We start from the raw sequence: 20758 nt of genomic DNA, 5'->3' as shown, positions 1-20758 counted from the left end.
GGTCGAACGCTTATGCGCGAAAATCCGTGTTCTAATAGCTCGCTACCTTAAGCGTTCCGTTCTCTGCGCTCAAATGAAAACACAGACGCGGCGTTAAACGCGACCTTCGGTGGCCGGGCAGCCCCGCTCAGCTTCTTTTTTTTTCCCCTCTCTCGTGAGTACGGTCTTGCTCTATGGGCTACTGAAAGTAAGCGTAGTAAATGTGCGCGTGTATGCGTGGTGCGCGTAAGAAGGGAGAGGGGTGAGTGCAAAGAACCAATGGTACGCTGAATGCCGCTGCGCGGTAGTGCGAGGGCTTGTGTTTCGATTGACCTCTCCAGCGCGCCGTGCGGATGGTGAAGGGAACGTTCTGTTCCCTGCTCTCCAGGATTTTGGATGATGTAAACCTGCTCCTTACGCATGGGTGCGACGTGCTCTCGTTTGTGTGAAGCGTAGCGTCTCTAACGGTTAATGGATCAGCTAGCAATGGGGCTTATGAAGTCGATCGTGCGTGATCGCTGCTGACTTTTGCATGTTCAACGCAGATTTACCTTTCGCTAGCGTACGATAAAAAAAAAGACGATCAGAAGTACGTTAGGCTTTGCTTAGACAGGGGCCTCATGGAATGGCACCATTGAAAGCGCACGATTTCACTTCTGAGATGGCTTACAAAGGAAAACTGAGACGAGAACCTGAAAGGACCGCAAGCGTTGTCTTGTCGCCTTCCGTGTGCGTGTACCATCTCACAAAGTCAACCATACACCAACAATGAACTGCTGTTTCTATCTCCTTTCGTGTTCAGTGCGTCCACTGCCGTGACAACTGCACCGCAAGTAGCACTAAATCCAGGCGAGGCGTTGGAAGCATTGAAAGCTTGCGGCTTAGTGATGCAAGAAATGATTTCGTAAAATTTTCTCAATGCGTCTAAGGCATTGTGAAGCAAATTTCAAATATTGAGTGCCTTTACAAAGCTTCTAGTTCGGTATATCCATGTCACCGGCCCGTGTCCTTGCTGCCACTTTAAGAGACATGGTGGTTCGTTGAAGCCTGTACGTGCATGCCTTTATGGTGAGCAAATGACTTTTCCAATTGGTGTCTCGTCCCCCGACCCTTGAAAATAATGCAACAATCTACTTCTGAAAAAAAAAACGATTTTGAAAATGGTAATGATCTTATGCAGGGGTCCTTGAGCAGCGTTTATGGCTTACTTGAAGCCGCTGATTTCCCTCCCCACTCCTATATCATCAAGAAGCACAGAGAAATAGAGAGATGAGTATTCGTAAATTTTGTTCTTGGCGCACAAAACATTATCCGTAGCTTTAGTGACCTTGTTTGTCGAAACGCAGATCAGCTTGAATTGCTTAAATATGAAACAATTTGTTACGGCTCCAACTGTACTGTTTTCTTCTGACTTTGAACAATGATAAAATAGGAATGACTGAGGGCGTAAGGAACAGTTTTTCACACCAGATCTTTATATAAATGGGCCACTTATTAGCAAGATAGAGCCCGTAGGCATCTACTGAGTGAAAAGACAGAACTACGTTATTCAACTTGCATTTGCCTCAGGCTTTGGCGCTCAGATTGATGATATGTGGGGTTTAACGTCCCAAAACCACCATATAATTATGAGAGACGCCGTAGTGAAGGGCTCCGTAAATTTTGTCCACCTGGGGTTCTTTAACGTGCGCCCAAATCTGAGCACACGGGCCTACACTATTTCCGCCTCCATCGGAAATGTTGGCGCTCAGATTTCGTTGTTCTTTCGGATGGGAGACCGACACCTGATGGGCTGTTTCAGTAGAATTGTTCTGATCATATTTTTATCCGTCATTACAAATGCTCTCTGCAAAATAAACGAAGAAACGCAGTATGCAATATATAAGACCTTTAGTGATCTTATTATCGTGACGTTGTTTTCAGACTAAGACATGATAAGGTAGTCAGCAGCACCAATGTTGTACACGACGACCTTTATTTTCTTTTTAATCATGCATACACCACGACGTAACCTTACATGCGCTGATTTTGTAAGTGACATTATACAACACTACAAGTAACGTACGTCTCTTCGACAGAGTGTGTGCTCTTTTTGTCACTATTGTTTTTTTCTCTTTGCCAGAATTCTTTAATGAAATTTCTTTTTGCATTCAAAATATCATTCTCAGCCTACCGATAAGTGAATACCTCATTCATCCATGTATTAAGAAAGTGGTAAAACACGAGATATTGAGGGGAGAGGGAGTAATTGCTTTGACCACACTTGACCGCTTACGAAAATCCGCCATTACGCAATCATTCGCAGCTTCGCGGCGAGAGTTGGTCAAGGTGATACGAAAAGCACCGCGTTCGGCAAGCGCGCCAAGAGTGAAAGTGGCGGTGCGTCCACTCCGTGGAGCGCCTACTACCATGGCTCTGAGCGCTAGTTGGAATGAAAACCCTCTCAAACAGCCTGACGCTGTTAAAGGCGACTCTCTACAAAGTCATGAGGCTAGCGGCTCAAACCAATTAAGCGGAGGGTGCGCGCGTGAAAGCGGATACTTTGGAAAGCGAGGAATCACAGCACCGTCATAGCTGTCCGCGCCCTGACGCACAAACAGGCCAGGGCTAAACTTATGCCGCTGTCGCCGTGATCTGCACGTGTTCGCACGCAGCCCACACCGCGGACGCTGCACTTCGCGAGAGACGACGTGGATAAAAGCAATCGCTCACGAACCAGCCTCCCCATTCATCGTGCTCGAGTATTATTTTCGAACACTTCGTTTATTTATTTACCCTTTAGAGTAAAAAGTTCAACAATACAACATGTGTGCTTCACTGAAGAGCGTCACCACGAGGGCGCTCGCTTGCAGCATTCTCGTACTCTGTGTGTCGAGTCAAGAGAGTGCCACTAGGAGCTACGAGGCGGACCTGCGAGATATCGCACAGGTAGTGATCAAAAAGTTCTTCCCCATTGTCTCGGAACTCGTGACGAGTCCCGAGCTCTCCGTGGACTGCTCATCGAGTCTACTGAAAACCTTCTCTGGATTGCGGCAACAGAAAGCATGGGCGTACCGAAGTGAGTAACGTCTGTTTGAACGTGTGTGTTTTTGGGCATTATTCTCTGTGTGTGGAGAACAGCGGGAGAACAAGAGAAGCAGCACTGTGGACATATTTCATATCTCCTGTCGGAACGTTGGTTCCAAGCTAAGCCTCTGATTTTTTCGTCCACTGTTGATCAATTTAATCCTGCGTTTTGTTGTGACCTGTTTGTCCTGCGTGTTCTCGTTGTTACTACTTAAAAAAAACGCGTTCTTCTTTTTGTTCCTGTTTACTTGAGAAACATTCTAGTTCGGTAGAATAACATGCGTAGGATAAGTGAAAATTCACAGCACGCACGAGAAAGAACGGACAGCCCAAGCTGTCATTTCTTTCTCCACGCCTGAACATGCTTTACGTTTGTGTCCACCAAACTGAGTTGAACTTCCCTCGTAACTTGGACCTCACCATTTTGAACGAAGTTCATGCAACTGGTTCTGGAGCACCAAGTGGCACGACTGTGGCGCCTCAGCTCTACACGTTACGCAACAGGTCTTCGGTACATTGAGTATTCAAATGTAAAACGTTAGACCCTGAACAACGACGTTACGTAGACGGCATAAAAGAAAAATCAACCACGGTGATTGTCCGCCCTCTGTACGCCAACTTGAAGCGAAGCGGCTTACCCGCTGAAGAAGTTTACTCTATATCTGGGTTCTCACGTGCTGGGCTCTAAGCTACCTGGCAGGATCGCTTCTTAATTTCACTGTGACCGCGATAGCAGATGCACGTGAAAGTTCCTCGATACAGCACGATTGATAAAGACAGTAGAACACACCACCTTCTACCTTGCTGGTGGTGAAGGCTGAAAGCTGAAGGCAAGCAAAACTGTCATTAACGCTAGGTCGAAGGTATATTTGCTTCATTACCAACTCGTCAACCTCTCTACCCTGCAATACGGAAGCTATGTGAGTTCGTGTTCTAACGCAGCTGCTGCGGCGCGTCACATGTACGAGGCGAGTTTGTTTTAGTTGTGCACTGATAAGCATAGCTACACGTTTCCCAGTTAGACGCGTTAATTTAATCGACGTGTACTTTCGGGCTAGTTGGTTCATATTGGCAGAAAATACTCATATGCGTGTACGTGTCTTCTTCCTCCTCTAGTTTGCTGTTTTCGTTGGGGCTGTTACTGCGTACTTTCTTCGAGAGTTAAGAGAGTTAATGGTTTTCATAAAAACGAAGTATAGGGTTTTATGTGCCGAAATTATGATGTGACAATGAGGCACGCTAGTTGCGGGAGCATAGATGATACTTACCCCTTTGGGGGTACTTTATCCAAATCTAAATACAGGTATTGAGGTGCTTTTATAGCAAGCACTACTAGTATGCCCAATGAAACTCCCTTCGAAAGCAATGTCCACGCGGAAAACATCTAAATTGCTAAAAAAAAGCTTCTTCGCTGTTGTAATCTTCCAATAAATCTTTCTTCTTGTTTTTTTTCTGATTTTTATTTTTCTTGTCTCAAGTACATATACGTTGATAATAAAGGAACAAAATCTTCACCGAATTCTTTTATTTGCGGGTATAATGATATGCGTGGGTCCTCATGCCACAGTATTAAACGTATTATTAACAATTATTGGAATTCAAGATCGCAAAACCACGATATGATTTTGAGACGACGTAGTACAGGGCTCCAGATATTTCGACCACCTGAAATTCTTTAACGTGATCTTAAATCTAAGAATATGAGCCTAAAGCATTTTCGACTTCATTTAACCATATTAAAAGTACTGCAATGGAGAGAAAACTTTCCGCGATCTCTTCGCAGTCTAGCCACATCTTACATTACCGTTATTCAATATTGGACATGAAAACCGGAGTAAAAAAAAGCATTTCACTAAAAATATTCCACTAGCAAAAAAAAAAAAAAACTCCTGAAAGTGAAAAACTTTGTGAATTCGACCCATGAACAACAGGAACATTTCATGGGACAAATCAAACGTAAAAAAACTACACAGCCAAAAGTCGATATGGTGGGCGCTTTTCTAGGAGGGTCATTGGAATGCGTGCAATACGTCCAAAAAACTCTCCTTTATAATTGACGGCTTATCAGAGCCCCCAAACGCGTATGGCTTCCGGGACTGAAGTAAAGGCTTCTATTATTATATTCTGTTCTTCTGTTACGTCCCTAATTCAGGCCGAGACACGCTCCACAGTTTGATATTTAAAAGTTGTCTGTTAGCGCAAAGAAAATATTGATTAGACAGGTCATATTACATATTGCGTGCAGTCGTTTCTCCTTGTTCCCACGCACAGCAAATTTTTTTAGATTCCTCAGCTACGACACCGCAATGCTGTACCGGATGCTTCGGGGCAGTTCGCACTCAATTTGAACTGTCATTTTGAGTGATTGCAGCAATATTGAAACGCACGGACGAAGTAAAGAAACTCGAATATGCAGCGGTGTCTTCGTGTTTCTTATACCTTCGTCCGTCCGTTTTTAAATTGCTGCAACCACTCGACATGCAAGAGCACCATCCAACCCAGATGTAAACCATTTTAATATGAACTCTTTAAGGCGTTCGTAAAAGACTCTAAAGGCGGATGGCATAGCTGCAGGTCATGGACGAGTGCCAGCATACGGAACAACATTAACCCACGGCAAGGGGCACGTGCGTTCGTGAAGAAGTGTGAGAGTAACAGGCGTGAGAAAGATTTCCGCATACGACGCGAAAGGAGTGGGTTTCATGAACAAGGGTGGCTACCGGCATCAACATTTTAATGCGTATATTCATGAGGAATGTCTCCAATCCTCCACAAACACGAGGTGTTGATGGCTAGCTTCAGTGTTTACAGACACATCGAGGTTACCGGACAGGAATGACTTGCAATCGTTGACATGGCGTTAGGAAGTGTGTAAAAAAGCCTATTTGTGCGACACTTTCGGCAACAGGCGCTTGTCAAGGACAGTGCAATCAGCACCTCGTAATCTTAAAGGTTATCGACGAAAGAAGAAAAAAGGATTACACTTGACGATTATCCTGCTTCTAGTAGTAGTCTTTAAATGATCGTGGCTAAGCAGTGTTATTATCTCAATGAAAATATGTCGAATACGCGGCTCCCTATGACACCGTCACTCGCTTTACCGAGAAATCAAAGGATAGCACCAAATCAGAAAAGAATAGCTCTGCACGCTTTTAAAACCATCCCATCGTTACATCAAAAGTAGGAATATCGAAAGAGCAGCGATATTTGAAAGAACCACATTATATTTACAAAGGCAGGCCTCCATTTTTCTAGTGACCATCATGATATTGAGGAGAGAGTTTAGAGATAATATGGCCTACCAGCAGATTTATTTGTTCATTCAGCTTAGCTAGATTTTTTCTAGTTATACTTTACTAGTCTTGATTAGTTGTTCTACATCTGTTACGTCTGGTGACTGCAGATTTTTTTATTGCCTCTGTCCTCCTATAATCTCAAGCCTACTATGCTCATGATAACAAAAGAAGCACTGCGAAAGTCTAGGAGATTATACTTATTTACACCAGTTTCGTGAACCCTGGCCTAAGTTGTCTCAATTGAGAGTGACCTCAGAAGCTGAAGTTCTGCTCGGATCACTCAAACTATAAACTATGTGGTCCGCACTGAATCGCGGTGTGCGTGGGCTTGCCAATCATGGCATGGCTGGAGCTTTTATCAATGTTACTTTTGAAGCTTTCTCTGAACATGTTATCTTGGTACAATCACCAAACCCACGTATTCAGCCAGATAATCAAAAGGCTATCGTCACATCCTTATAAAATTTTTGCCCCGTATCTTGAGACCCTGATATGTCATTACTGGTCATGCATATTCAGAAGGCCACTTTCACCCTTAGGAAACCACAATTCCAAAGTTTCATTTTTTACTCTCGTCCCCAAAAAGCACCCAAATCAATGTAAAATCTATTATTTCGAACAACCAGCTGACTTTCATATCACACTGTATATTGCTCTCTATCTCTCTCACGCTCTCCTCCTCTTTTTACAGCTACCTGCCATAGTGGTTCAGTGTATATGAAGCACGACTGTTGAATCGAAGGGCGCGGAATTTAGTACCAGCCGCCGTAGGCACATTTTCAATGAAGGCGAGTACCCGTGTACTTCGATTTAGGTGTCGGCTGCGGCGGCTGCATTTCCGATGGAGGCGGAAATGTTGTAGGCCCGTGTGCTCAGATTTGGGTGCACGTTAAAGAACCCCAGGTGGTCGAAATTTCCGGAGCCCTCCACTACGGCGTCTCTCATAATCAAATGGTGGTTTTGGGACGTTAAACCCCACATATAAATCAATCAATCAATTCAATTTAGGTGTACGTTAAAGGACCCCTTAGGCGGTCGCGATTTCCGGAGCCCTCCATTAATGCTTCCCCTGAATTATATCGTGCTTTTTGGACGTAAAATTCCAACAATTTTTATTGTTTCCAAAACTTTCCAACAGAAATGAAATATAGCCAGAGCTCTGTGTTTTTGGATAAACCCGGAAAAATTAAAGAAAAAATTGCTGGCGAAATCTTGGATTGATACGGAGGGTTTAATGTCCCAAAACCACCACATGATTATGAGAGACGCTGTAGTGGAGGGCTCCGGAATTTCGACCACCTGGGGTTCTTCAACGTGCACCCAAATCTGAGCACACAGGCCTACAACATTTCCACCTCCATCGAAAATGCAGCCGCCGCAGCCGGCATTCGAACCCGCGACCTGCGGGTCAGCAGCCGAGTGCCTTAGCCACTGGACCACCGTGGTGGGGCAGGCGAAATCTTCAAAAATTTGAATTTATCTAATAAACTATGAATATAAAAAAATTTTAACGTTCGAAGGGCACTTTTTAAAGTTAAGAATCATCAATCTAAAGGAGCGGACCTCCATTAGTGGCAGCAACCAAGTTAAGTATGCCTGCGTCTATTGCAACAACGTTTCATGCGGTAATACTAACAAAGGTAGCTGTTATGTCCTCAAGTATCTCCGTTTGTGTGTATATGTGTTCGAGCATTCAAACGTTTCAGTAATCTAACAAGAAACTCACTCTATTCGCAAGTTTTCATGTTAAGGTATAATTTTGTCTAAGAGTTCAGAGTATACAGAATAATAACAGTAAAAATATTAGACTATTCATTTTTTTTTTCAAGAAGATGAGCGAGGCTTGGAGAAAGAACTGAGAAGCAGCTTGACTACCTAAACTTCCTGCTCCCCCATATGTGCACTTTTGCGAGTTTACAACAGTAGAAATCAACAAATGAACAGCCTTATTAGCCAGGCAAATTAACAGGAGGTGAAAAAAATAAAGAAATGGGAAAAATTGATCGGCAACCTTGGAACTCCTTTTCATTGAAACAAAATTAGAAGTAATCTAATTCAATGACTTGTAATGTGACTAAAAATCACATGCAGTTTTAGATAATTGGACACTTACGACAAATATTCTCCAATAATTGCCAAATTTCCCCTGAGAAAAATTGCGAAAAACGCCCCCTGAGGTTTAAAAGAAATCAAATCTGCAAGCATGGAGCCCTAAATATAAGGTAAAAAAGTAATCATCGTTGCGGACTTGCATTCACTTTTATCTATTTTTTGGTACCTCACCAAAAATTCGCAGAATATTTTTCTCGTTGGTTTTCCTCCCTTTTCACTTTATTCGATCTCACGCACATTTATTTATTGAAAAACACATCAGCGAAGTCACTGGCCTTTTCGTTAAATGATCCCTTTGGCTATGCCACGGCGTCAAAGAATGTAAAATAGGTGCTGTAGCACTACAGCTTTGAAGGTCTTATTTTGTGTAAAATGAGCGTTCAAATATGGTGTTTAGCCCGTGCACGCTCACATTTCCTGCCAGCTTGTCACGCTTTCACCCCCTTTCTTCTTCATTAGACACCGTTTCATTCTTTTTTTATTTCTATGTGCAGTTTCCTTCTCTTCCCTCTGGTTTGATCGTACGTTGTACACTCGTACGCATTCTAACATGCCGATCAAATGGTATTCAATTTAGGCATGATCGAGGTTAACACATCCTGGAGCATATGCATAGTTAAGCATGTCAACAAAAACACGACATAAATATTCATGCGGAAATTTTGTGAACTTTCTTGCCGTCAAAACTGCAAGGGCTTGAATTATAACGTTGTCGTACTGGTAAGCAAGCGTGGTTTCAACACTACAAGATATTTGCATAGAGAAATGTAAATGAATATTACCAATCACTTCAAAGAAACGGCAACAGCAACTACTAACTAATGTTTAACAACAACAGCTATTTCCCCGCAGAATCCATGGGAATGTATTAGGGCGTAGGTGTGCCGCGTCAGTTAACGTAGCTTTTTGGATTGTCACGCAACGTGCGCGGTACTGTGTGTGTGCCTTCGAAGAAGGCCCCTGTTGTTCTTGGTTGTTTGTTTTCTGGTTCTTGCGTGAAGCGCTTGAAGTAGAAGGTTTCGCCCTAAGGACAATTCTGAAGGAGAGAGATCTAGGATTTCACATTGTTTCCACTCGTTCAGTAGTTCCCGCCGTCAAAGGAAACGAAACCCGATGCGGAAATCTTGCGTTCCATCTGACAATGCCGGCCTTCACGCGCGAAAGAATGGCGCACGCAAAATGGAGACACCGATTCTACACCCGACTTGGACTGCCGTCCAAAGTTCGAGGCGTGGTATGCTTGAGTGGCGTGGCTGGCAAAACCACGGCTCGTCGCTTTACGAAGTTCAGCTATTTTTCACAGACCTTGTGTTCGCGTGGTCCAAAGCACAAACAGAGCTGCTCCAAGGGCACTGCGTGGTGACTCGGACGTCATGACTTTTTATGTCGCACTTTTTGTCGCCTTCAAGGTGACATATACGTCGTAAATACGCCTGGTCTCGGGGAATTTCGAGAACTCAAGGACTCGTGCCTCGCCAAATTCGAGTGGTGAATGCATCGAATTACCTCTCCGCATAGGTGTATGCTTGCTTTAATGTACGAATTAGCGGCGAACGTGACTTTAATAAAATTGAATGAGGAAATATATTTATTTTGCTTCAAGACAAATAAAATAAAGTTACGTTCACCTCAAAGCGTACATCAGCACACATGAGCATTTCGGTCATGGCGCAGTGACAATGCGCTGAATGGTATGACGGTACAGGGCCGGACACGTTATATGGTGTGTCCATTCTGCTAAGACAGGTGGTTTCACAAGTGGGGTAAATAAAAACAGCGTAATCCTGCTGACACACAACCAGTAACAGCATTCATTAGTTTTGTATAGGAGGAAGAAAATCGGCTTCGTATCTGCATGTTTCGCTGCAAATGTCGTTGAAAGACGATAATTTTCCGTCTGGAGAGAGTGAAAAAAAAAACGTTTGTTTGATGTTCTGTGCGAGGAAATTGGTGAAGTGTATCTGGAGGCGCTGCGTTAGGGAATCTCGATCCGTGTAGCCATGGCGAAAGAGCGCATCGAGGCACGTTAGACACGGCCGCTATCTGGCAGTTATCTTCAAAACGAAGGAAGGCATGCGCACGCGTCTTGTGGGCGATAAGTTGTAGAACGCAAGGCGATGGGTAGGTGCCACCACCATGTCGTCTTAGGAACGCGTTGGAAACACTTGGTTTTTGAGCGTCGCATTGCATTGTCAGCGCAGCGTGATAAACGCTATGGTCCTTATAGTTACTTATGTATGCCTTCTCTAGTATAAAGCCACACATGCAAAATATTGACATGTTGTTATGGTGCCTCGGATATGCGCAATAATTGCTTTTTATCTGATAATCGCAAAAGTATGAACGCTCAAACTGTAGCAATATTCGTGGGTGGTGCGGATGGGGTAGGCCGGTATCGTTTGGTGCCGTTTGGAGTATCGTTATGGCAGACAAACAGACAAATGTACAGACAGACCAAACTATTTGCGTCGAATTACCCCAAGAAAGACTATCTTCTTTAAAAAAATCCCGACATTGTGTCCTTCATAAACACCCTCATAACAGAAAACCCCAAGACTTCCACAACACTGGTTGTGAATGCAAACCAAGGTTAATAAATGTCCCATAAAATATGTTTTAGCTATTCTGCAATATCTTTATGCATAGCGACTTATACGTGCACGACATCCGATGCACGAATTTTAACCAGAAGATGCTGCAGTGACACTTGTTCACAGGCGAAGCGAACTTGCCTCGGTTTGTATTTAAAGGCAATAAAGAAAGTGTATCTGGCAGGTTTGTATTTATGTGCGTAATGCTTTTATGGAGTATTCTTTAAGCCCACTACATTCGCGAGTAACTAATACAGTCTAAATACCTATACGCCACTTTTACGCAGCCTACCAAGCTAACAATGTGGTTTAAAACCCTCTAAAGCAGATATCTTGAACTACAATATTTCGTTAATTGTTACATTTACCATTCATGAGCATGTGGCACTGTTAACACAGACAACGACCCTGCGTGCCATAAAACGAAACGTGTCAGCATGTATAAACAAATAATCGTCGGTGCTTTCATGGTAGAAAAATATAGCTTCTCATGTATGTAGGTCTATGTTAGACACTTAAATCAGTAGGGAGAAGATGGCTCATTATTTTCTAAGTGTAAAACATTTCCTTCATGAGAAATTATGAGAGAGCGTCCGTGCCAAGTGATGCCATGCTTCTCGTAAAATATTTTATAAATGTGAAGGACAGGGCCAGGTGCTTTCCTTTTCGGAGTGCACCAACGATCACAGAAATTGCCATACAAAACAATATGTCAAGAAAGCGGGGCCTGCGCAGCTCGATGCGTCTGGGCGGACAGCACCCAAAACTTCTACATTTTTTTTAATGTGGCATGCACAGGAAGCATTATTGTCGTATAGCTGGTAGTACTGAATCATGACCAGTTCGAGCTCAACTCTGCGCTTGTCACCACTGACATGTTTCTGTACCAACAGATAGTTTCTGCTTCAGCTGTAATTAATTTTAACTGCCATGGTAATATCATCGTGTGTGACCTTAGGTTAACTCATAGATTGAGAGTCAACGTAACCAGAAGTTTCACTAACAATTAAAACTTGCGAGCAGAAACGTAGAACATGCATTACCCCCCCCCCCCAAAAAAAAAAAAAGAAAGGGGGCATGTAGTGGCCGCCATGCTACTCTGTAGGCTGGCATTTGCGTTGAAACCCTTTGGCAGCAGCTATGAATAGAAGAAATCGCTAACGGTCACATCCGGTATCTGTACACTTCAAGATGAGGGCACAAGTACGTGACGTGGAGGCACGTGTGTGACCGTACCTGTCTGTTCTTTCCCGCTCGACGAAGTTCCAGTTATCGACGCTGGATGCTTGTGTACGGGTGAGAGGGTAAACAATGCGCTACGTATTTCCTTATATGCAATTGCCGCACGAGATAATTTGTTTTGCAACGTCATGCACTATTTCATGCGAAGTGGCATTCCCAGGGTCATCACGAACGTCAGAAAAAAAAATTGAGTGACTACAAAGGCCTTGGAGAGAAAACAAGAGCTCGCCCCCTGAATAATTGATGCCACGAACCCGCATTCATGTTACGCTCCTGCGTCCGTACTTAGCATAAAAGCCGCTCAAGCGCTCGCTCACTTATCTGGGAAACTCCCGAGTTAAACGCGCAAATTTGCGCCAGCCGAGACACCAATATCAGACACAAACGCGTAGGATTTCCCCTTTAGAGTACACCTGAAGAAAAATCTATATGGCGATGAAAATTTCGATCACGAGGACTGCATAGCTCGTAAAGTACATAAAAATTAACATATTGTTCACAAGGCTTCTACAGCTGCTTCCAGCTTGAAATACATGCTGCGTTCACAAGGCCCGTTTTATAACGCCCCTTTTAGATTCTCGCCTGTTAGTCTGACGAGTACAACACACTATAAGCTTACTGTTCGTATAGTATTAACGTCATCTGCATACCATTCGAGGCGCAGCGTCAGGAAGCGTTCTGATTTTTTTTCGCATATAATATAGATGGTAGCAATGCAAAGGGAGATGGAAGCAACGCAAAGTATTTGAATTACGCAGAAAGCCATAAGTGACTCTCTGAATATGTTAACATCAATTAAATGAAAAAAAAAGTTTAAAGAGCCAAATAGACACGTTCGTTTGAATATCATGGATACATGTTTTGTGACAGAATTTGCCGTATTGGATTATTGTCGCACCTTATTGAGTAAAGAGAGTGCATGCATATTGCTTATTGCTTTGTCCTAGTGCTTTTGTTGACTAAGTTGCAAGCGTTATTAACACTCTCAAAAAGATAGCTTCACAGAAATCGAAGAGGCACTATGATATTACTTAGAAAATGAATCCCAAAATGTGATATAATCATGAAATGTTCTAGCACGCTGACCAGAAACGCTATTCGAGCATGTATACAGGCTTTAAAATACGAGGTACGCTTAATTATATGTTTCTTGTAGTTTTGCGGTTACATGGCATTTGTGAATGCGTACATGATTGTTACTCTTACTGTTCCATAATAAAGAATAATCTTATTTACAAGAACCAAACGTCGGTTGTGTTTTACTTATGTCAAAGTCTTTGTTCCGCGTACTCGCCTCTTACGTGAACATTTACTTGAAGCGTTGACATTTTGAGGATTCGAATATTTGTTCCCGAGTTTACTTGGCAATTTTTGTGTTTGTTGTTAACTTGTGACGAAAACTATCGCGAATTGATGAGAGGTACCCGGCTCCACGCACAGACACCAAACTATCTTTAAATTCACCAATACTAAACAAAATTGTTTTAGCATCTTACATGCAACAATAATCGATATGTTTTGCTTATGCCTACTATTCTCAAAAACTTTGCGCTTGCTACATTTACATGAAGAATATTATGTTACACTGACAGCATGCGCGCCGTTATTGGTCTGTAATTGCCGGGGGCGCCGTGATAACGTAAAGATCGGAACAATAAATAGCTGAAATTTATTGTTGCACGACAGAAGCACGCCTCAAATATGCCCTTTTCTGAGAGTGAAAAAAGAAGTGTAAATTAGAGTGCGTCTTTTTTCTTTGTTCGACACAATATAATGAGAACTCACAGACAGTGATGCCGAGAGGCGTATAGGCGATGTTAGTAAAAGTAATTGTAATGTTTTTGTGAAGAAAAGCAGTATACGAAAGAGTATATTTTAAATGTTACAGGAAGACTGTTTGGACAGTACAGCATTGACATCAAATACAAACTTCTTTTATTGTTATAGACGGCGTCTCTGCACATTGCCACAGAAAAATTGGCACCGAAATTATTGCGCATTCCACAAACAACAGTATTATCTTTTGTCTAATATGTTGCACTTTTGTTTACTACATGCAATATTCGGCCGTTACCTGTTCTGGACAGTGGTAACTACAATACGGCCTCGCATCCATATGATCCCAGCCAAGCCTCAACGACAACAGTGATAATGTATCTTCACGGATAAACAATTACTAATTTATTTTACCTTGTTAGTGCCGTCACAACAAATCTTCTCAGTTTGGTCAATCTTGAAAGCAACATCGATTTCAATTGATACAGTAAAACAAGAGGGCGGATGACCCTTTCACGTACGTATTAGTAATACAGATATAGTCGAGATTAACTGTGAGATGCGCTTAACATTAGCATAGCCACACAAGTAAATCACCGTGTCATTATAATGAAACGTCATGAAAGTCATAGACGAAGCTGACTTTCATGATGCTGTGAAATGGCACTACCAATGTTCTCTTTCTATTTCATCGTATAATATTTTTCACCATCAAGTTTTCATTACGATTCCATACCAGCTTACAAAACAACCACTCATCATTTTCACAGTGATTCTCTCGAATGCCATGCTGTCCAGCAACCCACTGGAGGGCACGTACGTGGCCATGGGAGGTTACGACCAGTGCTTGCGCACGCGCGTTTATCTGGCCGACGGTGAGCTGGATTTCAAGGGCCAGTACTGTTCGCTGTTCTACAAGCTGCCACCAGCATACTTCGAGACATTTATCAAACGCTTCCATGAGATTGGAGAGTTGACTGTAAGTGACGTTCCTTTAATTTCAAGCACGGGACTATTTAAAGCAGCCAAAGTTGAACATGTACGACGTAATATGCAATTACCTGACTTGTATGTATAAAAGCTATTTCTTTGCACGAGAAGTTGGTCTGAGGTATATTCAGCGTTGTTATGCATTTTTGTGCACCTAAATACGAGCAAACGCACATATAAATTATTTGCAACCAATGCTTCTTCTTGTGTGCCCCTTCTCCACCTATTGGTTTTCATGGTTTCTGTGATTTTTTTTTCCAAGCCGACTGACACGCTTAGAGCTGCAACCGCAATAATATTACATCTGCTTCTGCCTGGTGATAAGTGGACAGGCCAGAGCTGTATCACATGTTTTGTTGCCTGCCATCAGTCATGTTTTATGAGTGAGCTAGTGTTTGACAGTTTATACCTTTTCTTGGTGGGATGAGGGAGGGGGGGGGGGGGCTGTATTTATGAGGTAAAGCCATAATATTGCCAAAACATTCAGCATATATACAGCTACTTGCTCACTGCTTCGCATGAAACAGATTTTCACAATACGTTCGCTCTGCTTAATTTTATCGCCAGTACCACGTGCAACTACAACGATCTTTTTTTATCCTAATTTTAGCAGCGCACTGGCGGATGAGGACTAAGAAGAAAGAATGTGCACAACACAGGCGCCCGTGTAGTGCCACGGCAGGTCGAACTGCATCTGCGCGCTCCCTTCTTACGGCCTTCGCATCGGGTGTAGTACATGCCTCTCACCACTCCTTTGAAGAGGCGTTGCGACCCTGCCATGTTCCGCCGCTCCGTACAACACGCGAACACATGATTTCGGGCGCGCTTCTCCACTCACCACGCGTTGAAAAGCAAGTTGCCTAATCATTTAGGACGCACAAATTATTTATGGCATTGCGCATACCTGATGATGCTCGGCTTGAACCTATACACATCTGAAGTGTGCACTTTGCTGGCAGTGTCACAAGCCCTGAAGTGCGCGCATGATCGTAGCTTCTTTGCGATAGAAAATGGCATACCACACCCCTTGCAATATCGTATGGGTACGTTGAGCGCTTTCTTACGTCACATTCTATTTGATGCAAAAAAAAAACGCCCCTTTTCTCCCCTTTCTGTGCATCTGCTGCGATTTTCTTAACGCATGCTTGGTCCTTGCTTCCGTGATAATATCGGGACGCATTTTTTTCTTCTTTCAGCAATCACTGCAATTTCTCGCATTTGGAACGATGGTAGGACACTTGGGAGTGCAGTCGTCCCATCATATTCTGGTATCGGCCCACCCGATGAGCGTTGCTGTTCATTTTTTCGTGCAAACTCTCGCTGCTTCTTGTTCAGTGAAAGCGTCTTGTGAAGTTGCAACATCTTGATCTGTTTCGTTGGTCTCCGCTTTTCGCTTCCTTGATGCTTGACCTAGGGGCGAAACTCGTAAATCAGGATCTTTGCGAGGCTTTTATGCACCTTAAATTGTGTAGGAAATATAGTTCTCGAAAAGAGTAGGCACGCGCGCAGTCAGGAATAAGTTTTCTGTTGAGGAACGCAGGCACATAGTCTTCACCGCGCAAATGTCTGCTGCATACGATTGTCAATTCAGACTGGTCCTTGATGATGAGGTTTCTCTCACAATATCCTTTGGCACTTGCCGCACAGCTCAGTATTGTTTGAGAATTGGTGATAAGGGACACCGGGTGTTTTGCCCGAACGGGACTTGCGATACGGAACCACAGTGATCGAGCGGCCGAGACGGAACCCAGCAATACACCTTCACGCTGCTAATATAAATTCATGTGCATAATGCGCGCACTGAAGGTTGCGCGAATGCCTTCTCGACTCAAAAAATTACTGTAGACTGAACACTGACAAAGCACCGAATGAAATGCAGCCGGGGGGGGGGGGTAAACTCCAAAATAAAGCAAGCTACACTAGAGATAAAAGGCAATTCACAACAACCTGCTTGTAGCAATAGGCAACAAGAGAATTTAGACAGATTTTTCAGAAATACAGCTGCTTACGGGACCAAAACTTGTAATGTTGTTAATTTCTATTTTTAAATATGTTCTACGAACTAGAAAGATAGCAAAGCACTCATTTGCACTGCAGTTTTAGCTCCGGGGCAAGCGGCTTGCGAGCGTAAGCAGCTGCGTACTTTGTTCGCGTTCTTAATGGACGTGGCGTGCAGAACAAAGGAATGCAAAATGCTTGGGGTCTCCGGAATCAATATTTCCAGGTGGTGCTAACACCTTGACAATGCACACAACCACTCTCTGTGCGCGCCGTCTGAAGACGTTATGCAGCAGCAAAGGCCCTCTCTCTCCTTTTAAAAAAAAAATCTTTCTCCTTAACGCAGTTTTTAGCCAATTGATATACAACACACGTACATGTTTAAAAGAGTAGTCAGACTGCAGACAGCAGCTATTACCCCTGAAAACACTTCATGTGTATTTGGAAAAATGAAGAAAAATAGAAAATAGCTGTAAAAAGGTAGGCACGCACGTCAATCGTTGAGCGACCTCCCTTAATTAATTGCGACGTCGTTGTCCGACGAGACCAAAGGCCAAAGGTGTTTAGTGTTCTCTGATTGCAAACAGGTGCAGTATTGTTCTTCCATCTCTCTGATCATTGCCAGTGCTTTATGTCTTCTGAATTATGCCTCTCATTAGCCGATTCTTCGGGATTTTCACCCAGTTTCAGCTTGTATTATCTATGAGCACATACATACCTACATTAAGCGGCAAGCCATCTGGTAAATTAGTTTTCTTTTAGTAGACGATCCTCCATCTATACTCGATTTTTTTAAATAATTCCTCTCCCTCTTCGTCGAGAAGCTTTATTGCACGGTTCCACATAGACGAATTTTCTTGTGCCGTGTGCGCGGCGCAGAAAATGCAATGTCAGGGTCGCTGCGCTCCTACCGCCGACGGGTAACGAAACATACTCAGAAACTCTCCCGTTGTATTCGGGGCGGATGAGAAGGCCGCAAGGAAAGAAGCACACGCAGGTGCGGTCTAGCCCGGCCGTGGTTGTGAACATACTTTCTTTTTAGTCCTCGTCCACCAGTGTGCTGCTAAAATGAAGACAAATACGTACCAACTTGCTCAAGTTTTAATTCCCATGCGATTTACCTTCCTTTCTACCTCCTTTCCTCTGTCCCGTTCCTTTTCTTAAGTGATATATTTGCGCATGCACAATAAGATCTTCTTTTTTGGTAATCAGGACCCGTCTTCGAGTGATGTTTCCCTCATCGTGTGTAAATTAGCTCTTGTTGTTTTTTAGATAAAAGGCACGATAATACGGGGCATGACGGAGGGGTGCCCTGCAGCATCAGCTTAAACAGCTTGGAATATTTAAGACGCACCTAAACGTAATAATAATAATAATAATAATAATAATAATAATAATAATAATAATAATAATAATAATAATAATAATAATAATAATAATAATAATAATAATAATAATAATAATAATAATAATAATAATAATAATAATAATAATAATAATAATAATAATAATAATAAATTGCATTATTATTATTATTATTATTATTATTATTATTATTATTATTATTATTATTATTATTATCATCATCATTGGTTGGCATTTTTCGACGCAAAACCTCAATATGACGATGAGGAACCCCGCTCAGGTCCTTCCTATTTGGTCACACCAATCTTTCACCTTGCCTTTTTTTTTGCAGTGGAGGGCTCCGGAAATTTTGACCACCTAGTGTTCTTAACGTGCAGTTGAATCTAGATGCACTAACCTCGAGCATTTAACCTCCATCGAAAATGCGGCCGCTGTGGCCGGGATCTTATCGCACGACTTTCGGCTCAGCAGTCGAGCAACTAACCACTAGACCACCGTCGAAAGTTGCATCTGATACTAAGTAAACGTGCGTTCTTGCATTTCGGCCCCATTGGGAGGCCACCACTGAGGTCTGGGACCGCGTCTTCGAGCTTAGCAGCGCGACACTTCGCTTGTGAAACTAATGCGGCGGGTAACAACTATGAAGTCACAACAATAATACGAGTAATGTTACAGTACAGCATTTAATATTTTTCTGAAAGAAGTATTCCATATGCCATGAACCTTGCTAAATGCATGTACACAGATATTTATGTCTCGTTTGAACGGCCATACTTGTGTGCGCGTAAAAGAAGTTCTCAGATTACTTGACACAGAAAGCTTGATTTTTTATGATTATTTCAAAACAGGGTTTAAAATTTCAGTGCAGCTATTGGCTGTATTGTTCCCAACACAAATCGCCCATACTGTGGATGTTTTGCGCTTTGAAAAGAATAATGAAAAAGGGCTTGCGAACTCTCTGTATTTTCCCGTATATTGCATGAAAAAGATGATGTTAATGATTAAATACCACCATTCAAGGAACCTCCATAGGGAATTTATGATTGTCGCAGCACAAAAATACAAAGGCACATTAGTTTGGGTATATCACCAATGTGGTAATATTTCTTTTTTTTTCGGGAATATCATAAATCACAAGCAGTGACCATGAGAATGCGTGCTTTAAATAATGTGAAGCTTTATGAAACCTCTGCAATATTATTTGCATTACCAGGACAGAATGGGAAACCATTAATGTTGTATGTATAAATTGCATCTTCCATGTTCTTTTCTGAATTAAATGGTAAAATAGGAGAGGTTGGTGCTATGACGTTGGCTCCGGGTACTTCTTTTCTCTTAGTAGAAACGACGAGCCTAAGATGAACCATAAGGGCTCAAATGCAAGATAGTATAACATACGTGGTGAGAGTACACAATACCCAAACGTCACAGTTCAGTTCACATATAGCTAATAGGTTCGTATGTATACGAGTTCCACATACAAGGTGAGTTCACATCACATGACAGTTCAGATACGCCTAATTAGTTGATATGAACACAGGTTCCACGCTCAAGATGAGTTCACATCACATAACAGTTCAGATATGCCTAATAGGTTTATATGTACACAGGTTCCACATACAAGGTCAGTTCACATCACCTGGCAGTTCAGATTAACCTGATAGGTTCATATGTACACAAATTCCACACACAAGGTCAGTTCACACTGAGAAAAATAATTCGACACATGAAACACGCTATCTAACTATTACACATTCGCTATTGAATGAAAGCGACATCGCATACGGTAGGTCCATATTTTCAGGAAACGGTATGTCAATACTTTCATGAAATATTTGACTCTTCAAGAAACTTCATGAAGGCGACAAGCGCTCTTTTCTGAAGCCCTGCAAGTGGCCATGGACCTAGTATTTTCGTCAGTGTGAACGGCCTCCAGTCTAGGAGTTGCAAACTTCGTCGTAATGGTTTTTTTTGTGTCTAATATTTCGGACACTACGGAAGAAGGTGGTGTCCATCTTCGTCAGGGTTGCAGGAACACTCTGTACTAGTCGCAAGCTTTATCCCGTGTTGTAAATGTCGCGTAAATGCTGTATTGAACCGTAGGCGGTGGACCAATGTTTCAAATCTCGATTTTTTTAACTCTGATAGATTGCATAGTTTTATGCAAGGGTCTAAAAATTTAAGTCTGAACTTTCGGACTTTTCTTCGAACCCTTTGCCTTTGGTAACGCTTTGGACTATCTGTCTCAGGAGTAGACAAATTTGAGTGCGTGAAATTCGCAGACTAATTCTCTCTTCGTTCTTGCGGGCTCTATTGACCACGGCGTCCGCAGCAGTGTTTCCT

The 20758-nt window shown here is 42.6% G+C and overlaps 1 protein-coding gene across 1 annotated transcript in view; it reads left to right on the top strand.

Moving 5' to 3' along the window:
* Window positions 1-2499: 2499 nt before the first annotated feature.
* LOC119161616 (nose resistant to fluoxetine protein 6) overlaps window positions 2500-20758 on the top strand; it is a 53025-nt gene continuing 34766 nt past the window's right edge. Inside the window, exons 1-2 of the mRNA XM_037414185.2 lie at window positions 2500-3037; window positions 14833-15041. Of these exons, the coding sequence (XP_037270082.2) occupies window positions 2785-3037; window positions 14833-15041 (462 nt within the window). The 5' untranslated portion in view covers window positions 2500-2784. The remainder of the gene's footprint in view (window positions 3038-14832; window positions 15042-20758) is intronic.

This window comes from Rhipicephalus microplus, chromosome X (assembly GCF_043290135.1).
Source record: "Rhipicephalus microplus isolate Deutch F79 chromosome X, USDA_Rmic, whole genome shotgun sequence".
In the NCBI taxonomy this organism is placed as follows: Eukaryota; Metazoa; Arthropoda; class Arachnida; order Ixodida; family Ixodidae; genus Rhipicephalus; species Rhipicephalus microplus.
This window is presented reverse-complemented; position numbering and strand designations above follow the sequence as displayed.